Raw genomic sequence first — 12266 nt, 5'->3', positions numbered from 1 at the left:
CATTCCTAATGATCTGTTGATCAAGTACCTGGACAAAATTATATATGAAGACCAGTCGTTTGTGTTTTTCTTTTTTTCTTTTTGTTTTTCTTTGAATGCTGAGGAATAAATTAAATTTAAGACAAATTAATTGTATTTTAAGACAATTTATTATTTAAGAAGACAACTAAAATATTATGAGTTTCTCTTTACATTATCCAATAGGTTTAGAGGTTACAGAACCATTGTCCAATGAACAACATCACGTGAACAAATTCTTCCTCAGAAAATCATAATGTTAAACAAGAAGGACTTCGGGCTATGATGAGCAAAAAGTTCACATCACTCTATTATTATTTTAAGTCTTGTACTGGATTTTGATTGAATTCGCTATAATTAGTTTTCATTCTATAAAATTTTGATCTTTTATTTTCAAGCAGGACTATGTAATTTGAAGAATCTTTTTGAGTTGGATCTAAGCTCAAATAACTTTGAGGGTCACCAATCTCAAAGTTCTTGATATTTCTAATAATCAATTAAGTGGTCATCACTTGAATAGTTGTTGAAATTTAAGAGGCTTAAAACATCCAAAAGTTGTGATCTTGAGTTACTGATGAGTCGGCTTATTTTTCTTTAGCCTTCCTCTGTTTTCCTTCTCAATTTCCTTTGCTTTCCTTTATTCAAATTTATTATGCTTATTTTTGTAATTTCAGAGTAGACCATAATTTTACGAATAATTTACCAAACAAAAATGACAAAATTTCTTATCAGTGATCTTCAGATCACTCATCAACTATTTATCCAACTTTAACGAGTCATACAAGAACTTGTCTGGTCTGATCCCAGACAAAAAACAATTTGGCAGGTTTGATGAAAAGAGTTATAATCTGGGTCTTTGTGGTCCAACAATTAATAAGAGTTGCACCAGAACAGAGGAAAATCTAGCAATAACATCCAATCGAGGAGAAGACGAAGATGAATCTGCAATTAAGATGAATCCTTTGGATGAACTCGTATTGGCGCTGGCCATGGTTTTCTTTCATTGATGCATGTACTGGTTGTTGTTTATATTGCCGTGTGAAATTTGTATATTTCATCCGTGATCTTGCTAGGGCATAGTTTATCGTTATCCTTCTTTTTTGTGTAATTGAACTTTTATGAATTAATTTTTAGTTCGTTGCTTTCAAGCCGGGTTCTTGAAAAATATACTAATTTTTATGCCTCCTTGTGCAATTCATTTGCTACATGAATCTGACGAATTTCTCGGACATGCGGTCTTAAGTCCAGAGTGAAGGCCTGAGTATTTCATGTACAGGTGTCTGTTGGTGATTTTGATTTAGAATTATGGACTTTGAATATTAGCGCATTTGCACTAGGAATATCAGTTATGAAATGACGAATGGAATCTTCTGTTTTTTGTTTCTCTGCTCTCTTTTACTTTCTTTCACAGTTACATTTTTCCTGTAAACAAAAATTTGTTTCTGAGTTTTCATTCACATATTTGTAATTTATCATCCAAAAGTTGCGTGCAATTTTCATATGATGTTAATGAATTAGCTTATTTTTCTTTGGCTTTCCTCTATCTATCTTCGAGCACTGATATTTGAACACTGTCAAGAAGCCACCAAGATAGAAAAACCAGTATTGTTTATACTACAATACCACTAGAACGCACAAAACGACAGTACCAGGCCATAGTTTACTTATTATTTCACTACAATTCAATGCTTGTATAGATTAATTATTTGATAATTCCATGCAAGTCCAAGCATACAATTCAATAGAAAATAATTATCGTAATTTTAGAAAGACAGTTTTGAAACAGTAATTGAAGGTATTCATTTGAACTTTTTATATTTACAGAGAAAAGTCTATTGGTGCTAGTTTCCAATTCATAAAAATAAGTCATCCGTGAAACACGCTTTGAAATTGGTTAGGCAGGCTGCAAAGTAAAACGTGATCGCCACTCAACCATCTTTAACATAAAAACGTACACTCCACGCTTGACTTGTAAAAACTGGAAATTTTCCGTGCTTTCAAGAATGCTGATCAAATTGGGGACGCAATGGACAATTCTTGATGATTTATTGGTTGACTGACTCTATCACTAATTTTAAATTTAAAAAATATATATAGAAAAATATTTGAAAACCAATATTTTTACATATTTCCTTACAAGTTTGAAATTTGATTTATATAATGAAATATTTCTATTAGCTATTAAATTTATCGTAATTTTAGAAAGGCATTTTTGAAACAGTAATTGAAACTCTTAGTTCATGGTTTGATGATGATGAACCTCCTTCATATGATGTTACTGATGAATTAGCTTATTTTTCTTTGGCTTTCCTCTGTCTTTCTTCGAGCACCGATATTTGAACACTATCAAGAAACCACCAAGATAGAAAAACGAGTATTGTTTATACTACAATACCACTAGTTTACTGTATCTTTCTTTTATGAGCAATTGAACTTTTTATGTATTAATTATAGCCGGTTGCTTTCAAGCGGGGTTTATGCCTTGTTGTGCAATTCATTTGCCATATGAATCTGAAGAATTTATTGTTCACTGAGATCTTAAGACTATGGAGTGAAGGCCTTAACAGAATTACCACAGGTTAGTTGACAGAATACGTCAATCGAAGGTCGCTTGTAGTGTGCGTGTTTGATTATATGATTATAATTTTATGTCAATCGATGGATGTACTAATTCATGTTTATTGTGAAATATACAAGACCTTATACACACCGGATAAATTTCTAAACATGTATAAAAAATAGTTGATTATTGATTTTCACAAATTCCAATATATCAAACATCCTATTGAATTATTAATTCCAAAGCACTTTTTTAAGTATCACTAGTGGAATAAATTATTTGATAATTTAAAACCCAAACTTACGCCTAAATTCTTTAAATTACCTCAATCAACTTTTATTTTATTAGTTGACTATCTCCATCAATTTTTTGTAAAAAATAGAATTGACGACCATTTGTATGTTGGCTTTATTTGAAAGTGAGTCAACATTTATTTTCCATGGAGTATTAATGAAGCGTTTTTCCTCATTGGTCCAGGTCTTACAAGTCTTCGTCAGTCATTATAGAGACCAAAATTAATTATCTTTATATGTGCCAATCGCTATAAAGATTGATTTTGAATTAATATTAAGATCGATTGTCCAGTAACATTAAAATTGATTGAATCAATCTTTAAAAATCAATAAAACTTCCAATTATAATAATTGTGACATTTTTTTCATAAATTCGTAATTTTTGTATAAATCGAGCTTTTATGCTCATGATTGGTGAAGCAATAGAGCAAAAAATTTGATCTTGATAGGAAATATTAATTGAGCATACATTGAGTTTTGATGGACTAATCATTCATAGGTTTTGGTGGTCACCGTGATTGGCGCTTTAACACAATGATTGAATGCTGCAATACATATGTATTTATTTATAAAATTAAGCCTATTTAAATTTCACCTCTACATATATCATACATCATATAAAATGTCATTTGAATGTCGTCCACGCTTTTATGAGTAAATTATCAAAAATATATGGAAAATTACTTGATTAATTATTGGCCATCAAATAATAAAAAAATTAACAAAAATCTAATAAAATAATTTTCTAAACTCACTAAATATTTTAGAATATAAATCCTTGAATAATTTTTTGATAATTTAGTGCAAATCCAATCATACAATTCAATAAAAGGCCAATCATACTCTTAAATTACATAAATTCATAGTCAACTTTTATTTTATAGTATTGACCGTCGCCACTAATTGTTAGTGGAAAAAGAATTGATGGCCACTTGTTTGTTGGCTTAATTTGAAAGTCAGTCAACTTTAATTTTCCACGTAGTTGTAATAATATATGCAAAATTTTAATTTTCCACGTAGTTGTCATTTAAATTGGACTCTTACCGCTGTCCCAAGTTTATACGAAATTTCTTTTTTAGTCATTTCAAGTGATTGCAGTAGTAATGAAGAGTGCAGACTGAGAGCAATGGAAACTTTCCTTATTAAGGATTCCCAATATCTTTGATTTTAGTAGCTTTGATTCAAATGCATGAACACAAAGGGTCACAAGAGCTTCAAATAACATTTATGTTTTTTGACATTTCAGACAACGCCACACTAACTAAACATAGATGAAGATTTACGTTGATTAATTATTGATTTTCTAATAAATTAATTTAAACTTAACAAACATCCAATCAAATTCTTCTCAAAACACATTATTTAATAGATTGACTGATAATGCAATGGAAATCAAAACAAACGGTTAAATTATTTAAATTCTCTCAGTCAACTTTTATTTTATTAGTTATGATTATCTCCATCATACTATTGGAAAAATTTATAGTTTACAATCACTTTATCTATATTTTCCACGGCGTATTAATGAAGTGCTTTTTCCCGTTGGTCAAATGTTGCAAAACTTGGAATGCTTACAAGTCTTCATAGATGGCGATGGAATGCTTACAAGTCTTCAAAGATGGCAATGTATTGGAAAGTCTTAAAAAAGTCTTCAACCAATGAAATTGCAAGACCTGCGATAAACTTTTAGTATAAATTGCTCTGCAATGGAAAGTTGCTCATTGAACAATGAATTTTAACCAAATGAAAAGTTGCTCTGCAATGGAAAGTACTTCCTGTATTAAGTTCTCATTAATGTCACTAATTTGGATTATTGTATTGATGAATGAAATTCATGGATACAAATCATGCTTGGAAATAGAGAGGACTGCTCTGTTGGAAATCAAGAGCTTCTTCATATCAGTCAGTGATATTGGATATGATGACGAAATTCTTCCTTCATGGGTTGGTGAGGATGATGGAATGCCGTCTGATTGTTGTGATGATTGGGAGGGAGTTATGTGCAACGCCACCACACGACGCGTGATGCAACTCTCACTCAATTATACAAAGAGATTGTATTATTATGATGGAACTTCGGCTTCGCTTCTAAATATGTCATTGTTTCATCCTTTTGAAGAATTGCGAAGCCTTCACTTATTTGGGAATTGGTTTACAGGCATCTATGAGAAGAGAGGTCCGTATATATGTATACATTTATTTCTCGTCCATAAATATTTTGTCAGTGACTAATTAATAATAACACTTCATATGCATTTGCAGCTTACGATAGCTTTGGGAGTTTGAAGCAGCTGAAGATGTTAAATCTTGGTTTTAATTTCTTCAACGACAGCATATTACCATATTTGAATACACTAACTTCACTTACCACTCTGAATCTTCGTTACAATAAGATTGAAGGTTCCAGAACCAAGCAAGGTATACATATACGTTTCAGGCCAGCAGATATACATGTCAGGCAACTTAATTAATTTATTAATTAAAATATATATTTATATTGTCTTGATCAAAATTAATGTTTTCTAAGCAGGATTAGCAAATTTGAGATACTTGCAAGTGTTGGACCTAAGCGGGAACGACAATATAACTAGTGGCTCTTTAACAAAGCTAGGTAGGCTACTGAGATAATTACCAAGTCAGCACACTAATCACAACCTTCTACAATAATTTTAAAAGTAATAGTTTGCTTTTCGTTGGTATAGGATTATCTTTGACAGACCTGAAAGAATTGGATCTTGGTAGTTGTGGAATAACTACACTTCAAGGTACACGGCAACAAGTCACTACCCAAATTCCTTGTGATATTATTATGGCTTTAATTTTTACATATGTATAATGTCAAATTAAAAGCAATTTTTGACTGGAAAACTTGACAAACTTGACTATAATTGGTACACGACAAAAATTTACTTTCTAATTTCTTAGTAAAATTAAAAAATAAAATAAAATAAAATCATTTTTGAGTATATGATCAATTTAATTATATCTTAATCATCATAAGCTTTATTACTACAATTATTTAATCTAACTTTGAAATTTGTTTCTTAATCTTAATTCTTTTTTTTTTTCCAAAGATGATTAATAAAAGTTTTCTTCTTTCTTGGTGCAGGATTAGCTAAATTAAAAAGCTTGGAAACGTTGGATTTGAGTTATAATTATTATATACACAGTTCTTTAGAAGGCAATTTTTTTAATTAAACAATTTGCACAATTAATTTTCATTTAATATTTATCATATTATTTTAATTAAACAATTTAGACGAGAGTGATGTAACTATTATTGACAAAATTTATGTTTTTTTTTAATAGGATTAGCAAATTTGACAAACCTGCAAGTGTTGGATTTAAGCTTAAATCAAAATTTGACAACGCTAGGTAAGCCATTGAATCTGAGATAAGAATTAAATGTAGAATTAATGTTCATCAAATGCGCGGATCACATACAATGCCTTTAAATGTAATATTTTCATTTTTTATCGGCGCATGTAGGATTCGCAGATTTGCCAAACTTGAAAACATTGGATCTTGGTTATTGTGGGATAACAACAATTCAAGGTATATAACAATTCACTTCCTCCAATGACAAAAATTGTTTTAGATGTTAATCAAGATGATAATATATTTCCATTTTTTAATTGCTTTAAACTAGATCAAATTTAAATTAGAAGCACTGCTTTCTATACAAAGTTTAGTACTTGACATACTCTATCACCAATTTCCGACATAACCCGCTCATTTCTTTCACTCTCGCTTAATTCTAAATCTTTTTTATAAAAAAATCAACAATGATATTTATCTTTATTTCAATATTTATAATTCTGAATGAAATTTATTTTTCTTATGTTCATTAATTCTTGATGCAAGATTAGCTAAATTCAAAAGCTTGGAAGCATTGAATTTGAGTAATAGTAATATAAAAAATTCTCTAGAAACCCATATTAAACCATTTACATTGTGTTTTTATGTTGAAACATGATAAATAAGAGCCCAATATTGTTTTCTAATTGTTGTTTTCACAAAAAAAATGAAAATGCTATTTTTAAATTTATTTTTAAAATTTAAAAATGTGTTCAGTATCATTTTAAAAATAATCTCAAAAATGAGAAAACAAATATGTTTGGTAAGAATGTCTCAAAGAATTATTATTGGAATAATTTCCATAAACTTAAGATTAAGCAATGTATATTGATTATTTTAATTTTAAGAATAAATTAGGTGATCTTTCTATTTTTTTTGTTCAAAGAAAAATGATAAACCCTACATATTTGATTTAGTTAATATAAAAACATAAATATTATAATGTATATAAAAAGAAAAGATTATTGTGAGGGAAATTGATTCTTTGGGTACAAGAACAACAATAACAACAACAACAACAACAACAAGAATAATAATAATAATAATAATAATAATAATAATAATAATAATAATAATAATAATGTTGATATTATTATTATTTCAGGAGGAGGTAAAGAGAATTCTTCATTTTGGAACTTAATATTGTATTGGGAAATAAGGAAAATAAGAAAAAGTTGTTTCTCATTTCTTTTGTTAAAATGTGTAGAATGAATGATAATAATAATAATGTTGATATTATTATTATTTTAGGAGGAGGTAAAGAGAATTCTTCATTTTGGAACTTAATATTGTATTGGAAAATAAGGAAAATAAGAAAATGTTGTTTCTCATTTCTTTTGTTAAAATGTGTAGAATGAATTTTATATTTTTAAGAATATTTTCAGAAACAAACTAAGAAAGAAACTAATATATTATGAGTTTCTCTTTACATTATCCAACAAATTTAGAGATTAGAAAACCAATATCCAACGAAAAAGACGAAGTCAACAAACTCTTCCGCAGAAAATCATTATTTTAAACAACGAGAATTGCTGAAACGCTTTTTGAATGGATTATGATGAGCAAGAATTGCTGACTGCTTTTATATTTTTATTATTATTTTCTTTTTTATTGTTAGATTAATTGAAACGCTTTTGCAATCAACATCATATTATATGAGAAATAAGTTCATATCATTCTATTATTATTTATGTTGACCAAAATACTTAGACAATTTGATTTCATGTCCGCTTTATAAGTCTTATATTGAGTTTATGATTGAATGCGCTATAATTAGTCTTCGTTTTAGGAAATCTGAGCTTTTTATTTTCACTTTCAGGAACATGTAATTTGAAGAATCTTCTTGAGTTGGATTTAAGCTCAAATAATTTTGAGGGTCATCTTCCTCAGTGTCTCAACAACTTGACCCATCTCAAAGTTCTTGATATTTCTGGCAATCAGTTAAGTGGAAACTTTCCTTCTGCCTTGACCAACCTCACATCACTTGAATATTTGGATCTCTCTTTCATCGATTTCCAAGGAACATTCTTAATAAATTCATTGGCTAATCATTCAAAGCTTGAGGTCTTGCGACTCTCGTCAGGAAACGATATGTTTCAAGTGAAAACCGAAAACTGGCTCCCCACATATCCTCTCAAGGTTCTCCAATTATCTCACTGCCACTTAAATGTCAATAATAGTTTTCTTTTACACCAACACCACTTAAAATTCCTTGATCTCTCTCACAATCAGTTGGTTGGCAATTTCCCAACTTGGTTGTTGCAAAACAACACAGGATTAGAAGTTTTGATTTTGTGGAATAACTCATTCTCAGGAATTCTTCCGCGACTTCCCAATGCCAAATACGATAAGCTTCGTTATCTAGATATTTCCACTAACAATTTCTCTGGTAAGCTACCAGAGAATTTGGGTAATATCTTTCAGAAATTGATATATTTGGATATGTCAAAAAATAGTTTTGAAGGTAATATTCCGTATTCAATCAGTGAGATGAAAGAGCTAATTACTTTGGATTTGTCTAGAAATAATTTTTCAGGAGAATTATCTCGACCTATATTCTCTGGTTGCCCCTCCTTAGAGACGTTGGACCTATCAAATAACAATTTCTATGGCCAACTTTTTCCCAATTATATGAACTTGACTCATTTGCGTTCCTTACTTTTGGACAACAATAATTTCAGTGGGAAGATGACAGATGGTTTGTTGAGCTCCACTTTGCTAGAGGTATTAAATGTATCCAACAACAAGTTATCCGGCGATATTCCCCACTGGATTGGCAACTTCTCAGGCCTTTGGGTTCTTTTAATGTCAGAAAACTATTTGCAAGGTAGTATTCCGGTCCAGCTCGGCAATCTTGTATGTCTTGAGTTTATAGACATCTCCGAAAATAGTTTGTCTGGGTCCATGGTATCTCTCTCCAATCTTTCATCAGTGGAGCACATTTACCTGCATAACAATGCAATTAATGGGTTAATTCCAATTGCATTGCTTAGAAGCTCTACATTATTGACTCTCGATTTGAGGGACAATAAACTTTTTGGTCGGATTCCTCATCAGATCAATGAGCTTTCGAATTTGCATTTTCTTCTTTTGAGAGGGAATTATCTACAAGGACGTATTCCTAATCAGTTGTGCCAATTAAGAAAATTAGGTATCATGGATCTTTCACATAACAGACTTAATGGGCCGATACCTTCATGCTTGGGTAACGTGTCATCCTGGAGAGAAGTGATTGATGATTATTCATTGTTATCCGGATTTGGTTCGCCAATTCGTGATTTCAGTTTTACTTACTACAATTCCACTCTTGATCCGCAGCCGCAAGGTGAACGACATGGTAGAGTAGATCACCTAGGTGTAGAATTTGTGACCAAGTATAGATATGAATTTTTCATCGGTCGCAGTCTCGTCGACATGGCTGGACTGGATTTGTCGAGCAATGAGTTCAGTGGAGAAATTCCATGGGAAATTGGGCATCTTCAACATATTCGTGCACTTAATCTGTCGAATAATTTACTATCAGGTGCTATACCAGAGAGCTTCTCCAATCTGAAAATGATAGAGAGCCTGGACCTTTCCCGCAACAAATTAAGTGGCCGAATTCCTCCTCAACTAACTGACCTCAACTTTTTATCAAACTTCAACGTGTCATACAACAATTTGTCCGGCCCAATCCCAGACAAAGAGCAGTTTGGCACGTTTGATGACAGCAGTTATAAAGGTAATTCGGCTCTTTGTGGCTCAATGATAAAGAGGAAATGCAGCAGTGCGTTGGCACCACCAGCGACACCTGCAGGAGGAGGAGAAGATGAAGGCGATTCTGTGATTGATATGGTGGCATTAAGATGGAGTTTTGGAGCATCCTATGTGTCAGTGATTTTGGGTTTATTTGCAGCACTTTGGATAAACTCGTACTGGCGCAGACTGTGGTTCTATTTCATTGATAGATGTATTGATACATGCTACTATTGGCTTTTCAAATATGTTTTCCATCGGTGACTCTGCTTACTCGCACATACGGTTCTGCCGTGTATAACTTATCGTGCTGTGTTATGTCTCCGTTGGCTTTTCTCCAAGCAGCTATGCATCCATTAGGATTAGACTTACGGCTTCTTCTTCAGTTTCTGTTGGTTGCAAATTTAAATTGAATAAGGAATTTTGCCAACTACTATGTTAGTTGTAATATCATCAGTGCAGCAACTTCAGCTGCAAATGTAAGCTATCTATCAGTGGGTCAATTCAACTCCATTCCGAACGTATTGTTCACACGCACCAACCAAATACCAAATAATTTGAGGCATAACTACAAATCTCAGTCTAAAACATTAAAATCCATTATAGAACAACATTACAGATCTCTTGATGAGGAAAATCGCCCAATTAATTTATCATCATTTATTGATCAAAACAAAATCTCTTAACAAAACAAGAAACCGATTTGTACAAATATTTTATTAGAACATCCAGAGAGGATATCTAAAATGATACAATCAAGTATTGATTAAAACTTGCTCCAAACTTTAACCATCTCTACAACAGCAACATTCACTAACAAATTTTTCGAATAAAATTGGGAGAAACAGGACGGCACCTTTGCATTTTATTGCTTTGCTCTCTCTTTTAACGAACAGAAGCACAGATGGATTGATGATTGTACATCTCAGTTACCCCATTTGTGATCTGCTGTCGGTTTCTTCTCCGTTTTCTGACAACTATAAATCCTTCACCATCCCCACTTTTTTGGTTTTCATCTTTGGGTTTTTGCTGTTCTTGATCATTGGACTGAGATGCCAAGTTTGTTTTGCCCTTTTCATTTCCATAAAGGATCTTTATGATAGCACTATCATTTGCAATTGCATCAGAAGAATTTTCTGAATACCCAATCTTCTTTTCGTAGCCTGAAGAATGACTTGGAGCATCCATATTATGCTGGACTGACTTTACAATGAAGCTAAGTAGTATCTGTCTTGCCAGCTCTGACTTCTCCGCCTCTGTACTGCTCTTTCTTGAGGTATTATCCTCGCCTTGAATACTGGACATTTTGTCAAGTTTCTCATCGTCTGCCTCACTTGTGTCATTTGAAGAGTTCGACTCATTTGAAACATTTGAATCTGCATATCCAGGATTTATTTGCCAACCTCTCATTGGCACAAACTCAGGTGCATGCGGGTTCATGATTCTTGAAGGCCCCAACAGGTTTCTTTCCATAATGGAAGAGTGGTATTTTGGAAATCCATGTTTCATCATGTAAGAATAATTATTTCTATAATAGAGAGGCGACCTTGGCCCACAAGGAACTCTAGCAGCAGCTGAAGGTACAGCAGGTTCTGCAAGCATACCTTGACTAGTTCTCGCATCATAAATACTCGTGGCTGCTACAGAGTTTAGCAGATGAGTCATGGAGACAGCTCCTGGGTTGAATGGTTCAGCTGTGGCAGAAAGCTTACTCCCATTTGTTTCCATGGGCTTTTCCTCATTAGAAGAAGTAGGAACTTCCTCGGTATCTGCAGCAGTAGTTTCAGATTGAGTTACACTTCCATGAGTTTCTTGAGACTGACCATCAACTGGCGCATCTTCAACGGGAGAGAAATGGTTATTCAACTCCGCCTTTGATGTCTCAGGAGCATTACTGCACATCTGTGTTTCAGTTTTTTCTTCAATTTCTTCATCAGGCTTCTCTGGTAATGGCTTTAGAACCGTACCTGGTGGTGCCACAGCTACTTCTTTGTAAGACAGCGACTTGGAAGCCATGGCAGTAAGGTTTGGTGGACTTGCATAAACTTTGGAGACAGAAGCTTTTCCCTGCAATTTAATTGAATCCTTCGTGCCTGTTAACTCAGTGGTGGTGGTCCTTGAAGCTTTTTCCCGTGCTGGAGATACAATTTCCCGTCTATTGCCTTTTTCTCTAAGATTTGAATGTTCACAACCATTGACATTTAGCTTTGTAAGAACAGGTCGCCTCCGGCTGAGCTTCCGAACAGCAGCATTTCCTGACCTACCTTTTGGATTGGCTTCTTGCCACCCCTCATCTGAATTTG

At 32.6% G+C, this 12266-nt stretch overlaps 2 protein-coding genes across 2 annotated transcripts in view; one reads left to right on the top strand and one right to left on the bottom strand.

Annotated features, from left to right (window-relative positions):
• Window positions 1-4692: 4692 nt before the first annotated feature.
• LOC18036540 (LRR receptor-like serine/threonine-protein kinase GSO1) lies at window positions 4693-10489 on the top strand. Its single transcript, XM_006427338.2, has 7 exons — window positions 4693-5047; window positions 5134-5289; window positions 5402-5482; window positions 5574-5636; window positions 6181-6246; window positions 6361-6426; window positions 8048-10489. The coding sequence occupies exons 1-7, from the start codon at window positions 4693-4695 to the stop codon at window positions 10225-10227; spliced, it is 2967 nt and encodes a 988-aa protein (XP_006427401.2). The 3' UTR covers window positions 10228-10489.
• Window positions 10490-10615: 126 nt separating this feature from the next.
• The window catches only part of LOC18036007 (protein TSS), a 13891-nt gene continuing 12240 nt past the window's right edge, over window positions 10616-12266 (bottom strand). The window contains 1 exon segment of the mRNA XM_006427335.2: window positions 10616-12266. This exon segment is cut by the window's right edge and continues 195 nt beyond it. Within this exon segment, the coding sequence (XP_006427398.2) occupies window positions 10849-12266 (1418 nt within the window). The 3' untranslated portion in view covers window positions 10616-10848.

Source organism: Citrus clementina, unplaced genomic scaffold (genome assembly GCF_000493195.1).
Source record: "Citrus clementina cultivar Clemenules unplaced genomic scaffold, Citrus_clementina_v1.0 scaffold_7, whole genome shotgun sequence".
NCBI classification, from domain to species: Eukaryota; Viridiplantae; Streptophyta; class Magnoliopsida; order Sapindales; family Rutaceae; genus Citrus; species Citrus x clementina.
The sequence above is the reverse complement of the archived record's forward strand: the minus strand, read 5'-3'. Positions and strand labels throughout refer to the sequence as shown.

What these genes read in the sequence shown, in the direction of transcription:
- LOC18036540 (XM_006427338.2), top strand. Translation starts at nt 4,693, where the DNA reads ATGAATGAAATTCATGGATACAAATCATGCTTGGAAATAGAGAGGACT. An exon ending in AGGCATCTATGAGAAGAGAG is followed by an intron (nt 5,048 to 5,133) that starts GTCCGTATATAT and finishes ATGCATTTGCAG; the next exon opens with CTTACGATAGCTTTGGGAGT. An exon ending in TGGCTCTTTAACAAAGCTAG is followed by an intron (nt 5,483 to 5,573) that starts GTAGGCTACTGA and finishes TCGTTGGTATAG; the next exon opens with GATTATCTTTGACAGACCTG.